Source organism: Euleptes europaea, chromosome 7 (assembly GCF_029931775.1).
Source record: "Euleptes europaea isolate rEulEur1 chromosome 7, rEulEur1.hap1, whole genome shotgun sequence".
Lineage (NCBI taxonomy): Eukaryota > Metazoa > Chordata > Lepidosauria > Squamata > Sphaerodactylidae > Euleptes > Euleptes europaea.
Window position 1 is genome coordinate 99,861,810 of NC_079318.1, and position 12,044 is coordinate 99,873,853.

Sequence of the window (12,044 nt, forward strand, 5' to 3'; positions counted from 1 at the left end):
ATTGAACCTGGGACCTTCTGCATGCCAAGCAGATGCTCTGCCACTGAGCCGCAGCCCCTCCCTGTTTTATTTAGCTTCTACAGACAACATGGCTACCCCTCTGTGGTCTTCTCCTTTCACAATTCGGGCCCTCCTCACAAAGGCCCAGCCGCCCTTTGCGCTACTACTCACATCCACCAGGTAGTCAAAGAGGCGCGTATAGAGGGCCTTGGAGAGGGCGTCACGGGTGAAGTTGGCCTGCTCGACGTTCAGCGTCACATCGATGACCTCCTGCCTCCCGCCCCACTTGCTGTCCATCTTGCGGCTGGTCAGCTTCTCCCGCAGGCGCTGCTGGTCAATGGCCAGGAGGTAGGAGGGGAACGCCAGGACTGCGGAAGAGGAGGACGGACTGTGAGTCATCAAACTGAGGGTGCAGGCAGAGCATTCACGAGGGGCACACACAAGACATGTTATCCCTGGGATTCTGGACAACGATCCTGTGAAGTGGTCCTGTGTCATTCTGCCTGCACCCAAAGGGAACTGGAGCTTGCCTAAGGCACTGGCAGGAGGAGGAGGAGGAGAAGAAGAAGAGGATGATGGTGAAGAAGAAGAAAAAGAAGATGGTGAAGAAGAAAAAGAAGATGATGAAGAAGAAGAAGATGATGATGGTGAAGAAGAAGAGTTGGTATTTATGCCCTGCTTTTCTCTAAGGAGTCACAAACCGGCTTACAATCGCCTTCCCTTCCCCTCCCCACAACAGGCACCTTGTGAGGTAGGTGGGGCTGAGAGAGTTCAGAGAGAACTGTGACTAGCCCAAGGTCACCCAGCTGGCTTCATGTGTAGGAGTGGGGAAACGAACCCAGTTCACCAGATTAGAGTCCGCCGCTCATGTGTAGGAGTGGGGAATCGAACCCAGTTCTCCAGATTTGAGTCCACTGCTCTTAAGCACTACCCCACACTGGCTCAAGACCTGGAGTGGGGCCCTCCCGGGCTAATGCTCTATGCATCTGCACACCCCAAGACAGGGTGTGCGACCTGGAGCGGAAGGGGGTACCACGACAAAAGCTACAACAAAAGGATAATAAAGCCGACAGACGCCCACAGAAGAAAAGCACAGAAAGAAAAGAAATGGCCCCTTGCAGTCGGCCCCTTTTCAGGGTACTGGGGGGCGCCCCTCATCTGGCCTCACAGCTGGGTCATCCCAGGTTGCTCCATAATAACAACGATTAAGTGCTGTCAAGTTGCGGCTGACTTATGGCAGCCCCTCCAGGGGTTTTCAAGGCGAGAGACGTTCAGAACTGGTTTGCCGTTGCCTGCCTCTGCATAACGTCCCTGGTCTTCCTGGATGGTCTCCCATCCAAGTACTAACCAGCGCCGACCCTGCTAAGCTTCCCAGATCTGACGAGATCACGCTATCCTGGGCCACCCAGGTCAAGGCAAGAGATGAGCAGAGGTGGTTTGCCATTGTCTGCCTCCATGTAGCAACTCTGGACTTCCTTGGTGGTCTCCCATCCAAGCACTATCTAGGGCTGACCCTCCTTAGCTTCCAAGATCAAGCTAGTCTGGGCCATCCAGGTCAGGGAAGAGACAAACAGAGGTGGTTTACCACTGTTGCCCCCCACGTAGAAACCCTGGACTTCTTTGGTGGTCCCCCACCCAAGTTCTAACCAGGGCCAACCCTGCTTAGCTTCCAAGTTTTGATGACATCAGACTAGCCTGAGATGTCCAGTTCAGGGCAGAAACAAACAGAGGTGGTTTGCCATTGCCTGCCTCCATGTAGCAATCCTGGACTTCCTTGGAGGTCTCCCACCCAAGTTCTAACCGTGACTGACCCTCCTTAGCTTCCGAGATCAGGCTAGTCTGATTAATCCAGATCAAGGGAGAGACAAACAGGTGGTTTGCCACTGTCTGCCTCCATGTAGCTACCCTGGACATCCTTGGTGGTCCAAGCACTAACCAAAACAAATCCATCAGACCAGATCGGGCTAGCCAGGGCTATTCAGAATGCTCATGGCTTCTCTACCATGTGGGAAATGACCATGGCTCTGTGCAAAATCCAGCAACTGCCCCCCATCTACTCCACCCCATCCCACACGAGTTTGCCTCCAACTCACAGTCCTCGCTCTCCACCACGGCATAGTTGCCCGACTCCCGGAAGGTGATGTTGCCCAGGTGGAGGATACCAGCCACGATCTGAAGCACCAGGGCCTGCTCTTCGCCAGAGAGGCCCACCACGTCCATGGCTGTCTGGAGCGGGAGGGCAAAAGAGAGGCGGTAAGGCACAACATCCAAATTGCAAGAGGTCATAGTTCCACTGTACACTGCATTGGTCAGGCCGCAGCTGGAGTCCTGTGTGCAGTCCTGGAGGCCCCAATTCAAAAAGGATGTGGACAGAACTGAGCGGGTGCAGAGAGCAAAGAGGATGATCAGGGGCCTGGAGACCAAGCCCTACGAGGAAAGGCTGAGGGACTTGGGAATGCTCAGTCTGGAGAAGAGGAGGTTGAGGGGGGACAGGATGGCTCTCTTGAAGGATATGAAGGACTGTCACTTAGAGGAGGGCAGGGAGCTCTTCCTGTTGGCAGCAGAGGACGGGACTCACAAAAATGGGTTTAAATTGCGGGAGGAAAGGTACCAGCTGGATATTAGGGGGAAATTGTTTACAGTAGAGTTGTTCGGCAGTGGAACAGGCTACCGAGGGAGGTGGTGAGCTCCCCCTTGCTGGCAGTCTTTAAGCAGAGGCCAGACAAGCACTTGTCAGGGATGCTCTCGGCTGATCCTGCATTGAGCAGGGGGTTGGACTAAATGGCCACTCTGGCCCCTTCCAACTCTATGATTCTACGATTCTATGAGGCAGTGGCCAGCCCAAGCCAAGGGGGAGGGCGGGTTGATCGGGGAGGAGCAGCAACAGGACCACCGGCTCTGGGCCTAGTGCCTCTGAGCATGTACCAAGTGCCTTTCTTCCAGGGCGCACACACAACTTTCCTCTAACATATCTTGAAGACTCTGGGCAGCAGCTGGCCTTCTACTTCCTTCTCTTTCCGTTGTACTTTTAGTTATTTTAATGATTTTGGTTTATGTTCTGTGTAATTTTATTACACCATGAGCTTCCCGGGGCACCTTTTGAGATGGGAATTGTGGGGTATTATTTTAAAATAAACAGGTAAACAAAAAATAAGTTTCCTTTGAACATGTGCAGAGGGTTTCTCTCTGCTGCAACGGGAAGTGGTTCATGTTCTTCCACACAGACTTGACGTCACAACGCCCATACAAGTGCAGAGCGGCTTTCCCCCTCTGAAACCACTTGAAAAAAAGAAAAAGCCGGGTTGACGTCTCTCTTTCACAGCGAATGGACTGACCGGCTAGGTTTTCATAATTGTTAGGGGGAGATGACCGGACCCTGACAGAGCATTTTAAATGGGGAGAAGGTGTCCTAGAACCGTGCCCAGGTCCATGTTCTGGCCGCAGTCCCGTACCAAAGTCTCCTGGAACTCCTGATGGTCATTCATGTCGTCCACCTTGTAGGCCGCAGACTGGTTGAGGTAGTAGTAATAGTCCGGGGTGGTAATACCCAAATTTTCTCTCTGCTCTGGGGTGGCACCTTCGAGCAGCTGTTGGGGGGTGGGGAAGGGAAGAAGAAGGACAATCAATAATGTATTTCTGGAGCATGTTGAGTCCGCAAAGCACTTTCCACACATAGTTAGCATTTTTTACCATAACCCTGTGAGGTTGGCCTGTCTTATGATCCCCATATTGCTGATCCAAGCTGAGAGCGGCTTGTGGGTCTACAGCTGAGCTTAAATTCTCCATATCCTACAGGGTTAAGCAGTTGGGGGGGGGGGAGGAGGGATGGCTAGGGAACAGCTCCTCCCCCCCCCATTTACATCACAAGTGTAAATGGGCCCCCTCCTCGGGTTCTACAACCCCCCCTCTTGCTTTCAACAACAAAAGGGTCTAGTGAACTAGATAAGCATGTCAAAGGCACAAATCCCCTTTCTCTGGCTGTTTGTTGAGGATAACATGGGCATCCTGGAAAACTGGGGGAGGGGGAAAGCTAACAAAGGGGGGCTTTGGAAGGGAGGGGCTAGACTCTCAGGCCCCCCCAAAAGGCTCTTCCTCTGCACCTCTTTGAGCATTTCTTATCCAAAAGAGGCAAACACGTTTTTGAAAACGAATTAATAAAATAACCACAATGGATGCCGATAAAATACAGAGAGTTTTTCGTGACTCTAAGGATGAGCTGGTATTTTCATCTATCTCGTTTTTCACTTCCGCTAAGGAGTGTACGGCACTACAACAATCCTGTGAGGGAGCTCACGCTGAGAGAGACAGACAGAGAATCCCAGGGTCACCTAGTTACCTTTGGGACAGAGGGGGGAACAGAAGTCCCACGTCTGACACTCTTGAGCTTGACCCACTCGAAACACCTCTCTGAGGCCCGCCCACATGCTCTTAACCATCACATTGCTACTGTATGCCATGCCAGACACACATATCCCCCACGGCATGCCAGGCGAGGTCCTGGGGGTCCCTGCTCCAAAGCCTCATCCTGCTCACCTGGTAGTAGATGTGGAAGCTCCTCTCTCCTGGGTTCTGGCTCACCACACGAGACTTCTCCAGCAGGAAGTTGGAAACCCGGCCCCCGTCCGGCTCCCCTCCCCGGCTGAACTGGATCTCAAAGTACTTGCCCTGGGGGGGTGGGGGGTGGCAAATCGAAACAGGACACTGTTAAAGACAACCCCTTAGGAAAGAGGTTCCCCTTGACCCAATTACAGCGAAATCAAGAGACAGATGAGGTCCGTTTAGCTCAGCTCTCTGTCTTCTCATTAACCCTGTTCAAAAGGGTATGTGTGTTGTGGGGGAGAAGGCCCCTGAAACCACTGGGAACATTGTTGGTGGGCCACTGACAGCTGGGAGCTGTCTGAACCACGGAGTCCCCCAGCGCTGGCAACACCACAGGGGTGGCGGGGCTCATGTCAGCTGTAAGGACAAAGAGACTCTTCAGTCAGGGAGAACCTTTGCCATCTGCAGAACGGGACTTTGCTCCCAACTTAGGAAACCAGAGGTGCAAGTACTTGAAGGGCTGCCATATAGAGCAGTGGTTCCCAAACGTTTTGGCCCACCGCCCCCTTGGCTCCACAAACTCAACCCCAGCGCCCCCTACCCTATCCAACAACACAGTTGAATGGGCCCACCTCTAGCACTCCCCTCCTGCCCCCTTGCCTCTTAGTGCCCCCTAGGTAATCCCACCGCCCCCCAGGGGGCGGTACTGCCCACTTTGGGAACCACTGATATAGAGGAGGGTGCCAAGTTGTTTTCTGTTGCCCCAGAAGGCAGACCAGAACCAACAGGTTGAAATTAAATCAAAAGAGTTTCCATCTAGGCATTAGGAAGAACTTGCTAACAGTCAGAGCGGTTCCTCGGTGGAACAGGCCTCCTCAGGAGGTGGTGAACTGTCCTTCCATGGAGGTTTTGAAGTAGAGGCTGGATGGCCATCTGTCAGCAATGCTGATCCTATGACCTTAGGCAGATGATGAGAGGGAGGGCATCTTGGCCATCTTCTGGGCATGGAGTGGGGGTCACTGGGGGTGTGGAGGGGAGGTAGTTGTGAATTTCCTGCATTATGCAGGGGGTTGGACTAGATGACCCTAGTAGGGTCCCTGCCAACTCTATGATTCTATGAATCTAGAGTCCCCGTGGGGCCCACTCTTGGGACTCATGGAGCTCCCCCGTCCCAGAACTCACAAATCGGCTGGAGTTGTTATTGCGGACCGTCTTGGCATTCCCGAAAGCCTCCAGGAGCGGGTTGGACTTCAGGATGATATCCTTCACGTGCTAGAATGCAAACAGGGGGGGCTCATGAACACACATGAAGCTGCCTTATACTGAATCAGACCCTTGGTCCATCAAAGTCAGTATTGTATACTCAGACCGGCAGTGGCTCTCCAGGGTTTCAGGCAGAAGGAGGTCTTTCACATCACCTACTTGCCTAGTCCCTTTAACTGGAGATGCCGCGGATTGAACCTGGGACCTTCTGCATGCCAAGCAGAGGTTCTGCCACTGAGTCATAGCCCCTCCCCTGGGCTGTGGACGGGAGGCTGTTCCTCAGCATCTGAGCATAATATAGTTAAGAGTCCCTTCCTGGTTTCCAGCCCTGTCCGCACCAAAGCATGGTTGCCTGTGCCTCATTGACAGAAAGTGTAACCATGGGGGGGGGGGTCATACCTGCACTTTGGGGCCTCCGCCAGACACCTTGGAAATGTAGCCCATGATGTATTTGGCTGCCACTGTCTTGCCTGCCCCGCTCTCTCCGCTGTGGCGTGAAAGGCGAAGAAAACCAGAAAACCTCAGAATCGAAACAGATTTGTGTGCAGGTTGTTATCCCCATTTTGCTCCTACACAGTTCCCACTCTTTTCAAGGGGGTTTGTGCAAACAGTTCCTAGTGGGTTGTGCCCCATGCTAACTAGTGAGAGAAACGGGGGGTGCAAATTGGATTTCCCACTTCTGGCAACAAAACCCCCGCCCTGCAGGGGAATAATGCGTGTTCCAGGTCGACTACCCCAGGACCGGGGATCCCCAACCTTTTTGAGCCTGCAGGCACCTTTGAAATTCGGATGCAGGGTGGTGGGCACGGCCACAAAATGTCTGCTTGCAGGAGGTGGAGCTAGCCTGAAATTGTTAGGAAGCGATCTTATGCATAATTCTAACAGTAACTCTTCAACAATTCTGGCAGGATCTCGGCTTGACAGGTAGGATTGCCAACCTCCAGGTACTAACTGGAGATCTCCTGCTATTGCAGCTGATCTCCAGCCGACAGAGATAATTTCCCCTGGATAAATTGGCCGCTTTGGCAATTGGACACTGTGGCATTGAAGCCCCTCCCCTCCTCATACCTGCCCTCCTCACGCTCCGCCCAAAAAAACCTCCCGCCGGTGGTGAAGAGGGACCTGGGCAACCCTATGAATCAGGGTCCATGAAGTACACCTAGGGTTGCCAGCCTCCAGGTACTAGCTGGAGATATCCTGCTATTACAACTGATCTCCAGCCAATAGAGATCAGTTCCCCTGGAGAAAATGGCCGCTTTGGCAATTGGACTCTATGGCATTGAAATCCCTCCCCTCCCCAACCCCCCCTTCAGGCTCCGCTCCCAAAACCTCCAGGTATTTCCCGACCCAGAGCTGGTAACCCTTACCCACACATCTCACCTGATAATGACACATTGGTTCTCCCCATCGATCAGCATGTTGCGATACATGTTATCGGCCAGTGCGTAGATGTGCGGAGGGTTTTCATACTGAGCCTGTGGAGGAAACCCTGTGAGATCCTAATCCTTCTTCTAACCAGAAGCCACTGGGCCCAGATGCAGAGACTTGCAGAGTCTATTTTATTTATTTACAACATTTATTAGCCGCCTTTCTTCCTTAGGGGACTAGAGCAACGGCCTTATGAGGAGTGGTTAAAACGCTTAGGGCTGTTTAGCTTGGAAAGAAGGTGGTTAAGGGGAGACATGATAGAGGTCTATAAAATTATGCATGGGATGGAGAGAGCGGACAGGGAGAACCTTTTCTCCCTCCCTCATAATACTAGAACGTGGGGTCATCAGCTGAAGCTGGAGGGTGAGAGATTCAAAACTGATAAAAGGAAGTATTTCTTCTCAAAACACATAGTTAAATTGTGGAACTCCCTGCCCCAGGATGTGGCAATGGCTGCCAACTTTGAAGGCTTTAAGAGGGGAATGGACGTGTTCATGGAGGAGAGGGCTATCCATGGATGCTAGTCATGGATGCTAGCCCAAATGGATGCTAGTCATGGTGCATACCTATTCTCTCCAGGATCAGAGGAGCATGCCTATTATATGAGGTGCTGTGGAACACAGGCAGGACAATGCTGCAGCAGTTGTCTTGCTTGTGGGCTTCCTGGAGGCACCCGGTTGGCCTCTGTGTGAACAGACTGCTGGACTTAAGAACATAAGAAAGGCCCTACTGGGTCATACCAAGACCCATCAAGTCCAGCAGTCTGTTCAAACAGTGGCCAACCAGGTGCCTCTAGGAAGCCTCAAACAAGACGAGTGCAGCAGCACCATCCTGCCTGTGTTCCACCACACCCAAAATAATAGGCATGCTCCTCTGATACTAGAGAGAATAGGTATGCAGCATGACTAGTATCCATTTTGACTAGTAGCCATGGATAGCCCCTCTCCTCCATGAATATGTCCACTCCCCTCTTAAAGCCCTCCAAGCTGGAAGTCATCACCACATCCTGGGGCAGGGAGTTCCACAATTTAACTATGCGTTGTGTGAAAAAATACTTCCTTTTATCTGTTTTGCCTTTTTTACAGCAGCCACACACTGGGTTGACATCTTCATTGAGCTATCCACTACCACCCCAAGATCCCTTTCTTGGTCTGTCACTGCCAGCACAGATCCGATCAGTGTATATGTGAAGTTGGGATTTTTTGCCCCAATATGAATCACTTTACACTTACTCACATTGAATCTCATTTGCCATTTTAATGCCCATTCTTCCAGTATGCAGAGATCCTTCTGGAGCTCTTCACAGTCCAATTTTGTTTTAACCACCCTAAATAATTTGGTGTCATATGCAAACTTGGCTACTTCACTGTTTAACCCCAACTCCAGGTCACTGATGAACAGGTTGAAAAGCATCGGTCCCAACACAGATCCCTGAGGCACCCCACTGCTCACATCCCGCCATTGGGAGAACTGACCATTGATTCCTACTCTCTGCTTCCTATTTTTCAGCCAGCTCTCAATCCATAAGAGGACTTGTCCTCTTATCCCGTGACTATGAAGTTTGCTTAGCAGTCTTTGGTGGGGGACTTCATCAAAAGCTTTTTGAAAATCCAAATACACAATATCCACAGGCTCATTCCTGTCCACATGCTTATTGACGCTTTCAAAAAACTCTAATAGGTTAGTGAGACAGGACCTACCCTTACAGAAGCCATGTTGGGTTTTACCCAGCACACCTTGCCCTTCTATATGCTTGACAATTCTATCTTTAATAATGCTTTCCACTAATTTACCCGGAACAGACGTTAAGCTAACTGGCCTGTAATTTCCTGGGTCCCCCCTGGAACCTTTTTTATAAATGGGTGTTACATTGGCCATTCTCCAATCCTCTGGTACAGAGGCTGATCAAAGGGACATGTTACATATCTTTGTTAGAAGTTCAGCAATTTCCCATTTGAGTTCTTGAAGAACTCTAGGATGAATACCGTCTGGTCCCTGTGACTTGTTAGTTTGCAGTTTGTCTAGACGTTCTAGGACTTCATGCCTTGTTACCACTATTTGCCTCAGTTCCTCATTTTCCCCTCTCCAAAGTCTCTGTTCAGGAGAAGGACTTGATGGGCCTGGGTCTGATCCAGCAGGGCCTTTCTTATGTTCTTATGAGGCGGCTTGGTAGTGAAAAGTGCCATCAAGTCACAGGTGACTAATGGCGACCCTGGAGGGTTTTCAAGGCAAGAGACGTTCAGGGGTGGTTTGCCATTGCCTGCCTCTGCGTCACGACCCTGGTATTCCTTGGAGGTTGGCCATCCGAACACTAGCCAGGGCTGACCCTGCTTAGCTTCTGAGATCTGACAAGATCAGGCTAGCCTGAGCCATCCAGGTCAGGGCCAAGGTGGCTTACCATATAAATAAAATTCATGAAAATCAAAATATTAAAATCACAGTTCAAGAGTGCTTTAAGCAAATGCAGTCCTAAATAAAACCATCTTCGGCTGTCTTCTAAAGATCAAAAGTGAGGGGGCCAGGCGCACCTTCCTGGGGAGGTGTGTTTCATAATTGTGGGGCTGCCACTAAAAAGGCCCTCTCTCGTGTGCCCACCAAAGCTTCTTTGACTGATGGGACAGTCAGGAGGGGCTCTTCACGTAATCATAATTCTCAGGCAGCAACATGTGGGAAAAGACGGTCCCTCAGATACTCAAGTCCCGAGCCATATGGGCTTGCATGCAAAAGAACATCGGGCAGGCTTTTATTTATTTAAAACGTTTATATAAAACATTAAGAACATAAAGGCCCTGCTGGATCAGACCAAGGTTCATCAAGCCCAGCCATCTGTTCACACAGTGGCCAACCAGGTGCCTCTAGGATTAAAACATTATTAAAACATTTATTTCTCCATCCCTCGCGCATGAAAAGGTGCTCCCAGAACGTTCTCCCTCCCACCCCTAAAGACGCTGAAGTTCTCACAAGGGCTGGGCTGAGGATTATAATTGGGTTTTCTTGTGTGTGAGGCTACTTTTCTGGTTAAAATCGCAGAGAAAGCAACTTAAAAAGCAGTTAAAACTGACGCGAAAAGCCTCGCCTGTGTAAGATACAGGAACAGGCCAGGCCAGCTGGCAACCTTGATGCCACTACTGAGGAGGCCCTGTCCTTTTCTCAGTGCAGAGAGAGAAGAGGAAGCAGACGGCAGAATCACAGTTCTCTCAAAACTCTCTCGGCCCCACCTACCCCACAGGGTGTCTGTTGTGGGGAGGGGAAGGGAAGGTAATTGCAAACCAGTTTGATTCTCCCTTAAGTGGTAGAGAAAGTTGGCATATAAAAACCAACTCTTCTTCTTCTTCTTCTTCTTCTTCTTCGAATCACAGACTTCTTCTTCCCCTTCCCCTCTGTGTTGCTCTCTACCAGCTGAGGATACATTCCGTGCCTCTGGCAGAGTGGGCTCTAGACCACGAAAGCCCCAGCATTTCAGGTGCCACCAAAGCCTCTTTCCGGACTGGCTGCAGAGTGGCAGGGCTCCCTACCCACCGCTAGATGGCAGCGCCCGAGCACGGCAAACTCGGCACGGGCCCAGCAGGTAAAGGGACTTGGTGCCACTCGCGGTTGGCTGCTGGAGCTCAGTCGCTCCGTGCCGCCGTCATCCTGGCACAGGGGGCGGGGAGGCTGCTGCCTTTGACTCAAGCCTTCTGTCGATTCGCCGAGCAAGAGGAAACAAAATCCCCACATTGCAAAGTCTTTTCAGCAGAACGCCCAGGGCCTGCCAAGAGGCAAGGCCCGCTGAAAGCCCTGCCCCACAACCCTGCATTGCTCTGCCAAAGAGTAACCTGCTGAACTTCCCTTAAAGGGAAAACGACACAAGCAGGCCCTTGTTGGAAATGTTCAGTCTGGAGAAGAGGCGGTTGAGGGGGGACAGGATTGCTCTCTTGAAGTATCTGAAGGGCTGTCACTTAGAGGAGGGCAGGGAGCTGTTCCTGCTGGCAGCAGAGGAGAGGACTCGCAATCATGGGTTTAAATTGCGGGCGGAGAGGTACCGGCTGGATATTAGCGAGAAATTTTTGCAGTAAGAGTCGTTTGACAGTGGAATGGGCTGCCTAGGGAGGTGGTGAGCTCCCCCTCCCTGGCAGTCTTTAAGCAGAGGCTGGACAAGCACTTGTCAGGGATGCTCTGGGCTGATCCTGCACTGAGCAGGGGGTTGGACTAGATGGCCTCTATGGGTCCTACTAACTCTATGATTCTATGTTCAGAGGCAGTAATTGTCTGAAAACCATTTGCCGAGGGGTAATTGTCATGCTCTTATGCTGACCCTCCCCACCCCGGTTGAGAGAGCATGCCGTCTCCAAGAGTTCCTCAGGGAATATTTATGAAAAAATAAAATAAAATAATGATAATAGAATCATAGAATTAAACAGTCAGAAGGGGCCTAAAGACCATCTAGTCCAGACCCCTGCCCCATGCTGGATGGCTTCAATCTCCCCCCCATACGAAGAAGGAGGAAGAGGAGGAGGAGATTTTTATATGCCAATTATCTCTACCACTTAAGTAAGAATCGAACTGGCTTACAAGCACCTTCCCTTCCCCTCCCCACAACAGACGCCCTGGGAGGTAGGTGGGGCTGAGAGAGCTCTAAGAGAGCTGTGACTAGCCCAAGGTCACCCAGCTGGCTTCATGTATAGGAGTGAGGAAACCAACCCGGTTCACCAGATCAGCCTCCGCTGCTCATGTGGAGGAGTGGGGAATCAAACCTGGTTCTCCAGATCACAGTCCACCGCTCCAAACCACCGCTCTTAACCACTACATCATGCTGGATCTGGCCAATGATCCAT

The 12,044-nt window shown here is 51.3% G+C and overlaps 1 protein-coding gene across 1 annotated transcript in view; it reads right to left on the reverse strand.

The window, feature by feature from the left end:
- The window catches only part of LOC130480925 (unconventional myosin-Ie-like), a 59,053-nt gene that overhangs the window by 24,817 nt on the left and 22,192 nt on the right, over positions 1-12,044 (reverse strand). The window contains exons 4-10 of the mRNA XM_056853549.1: positions 7,183-7,277; positions 6,202-6,289; positions 5,722-5,811; positions 4,534-4,665; positions 3,453-3,587; positions 2,094-2,226; positions 172-368 (exon numbers count right to left, since the gene is read on the reverse strand). Coding sequence (XP_056709527.1) covers positions 172-368; positions 2,094-2,226; positions 3,453-3,587; positions 4,534-4,665; positions 5,722-5,811; positions 6,202-6,289; positions 7,183-7,277 — 870 coding nt within the window. The remainder of the gene's footprint in view (positions 1-171; positions 369-2,093; positions 2,227-3,452; positions 3,588-4,533; positions 4,666-5,721; positions 5,812-6,201; positions 6,290-7,182; positions 7,278-12,044) is intronic.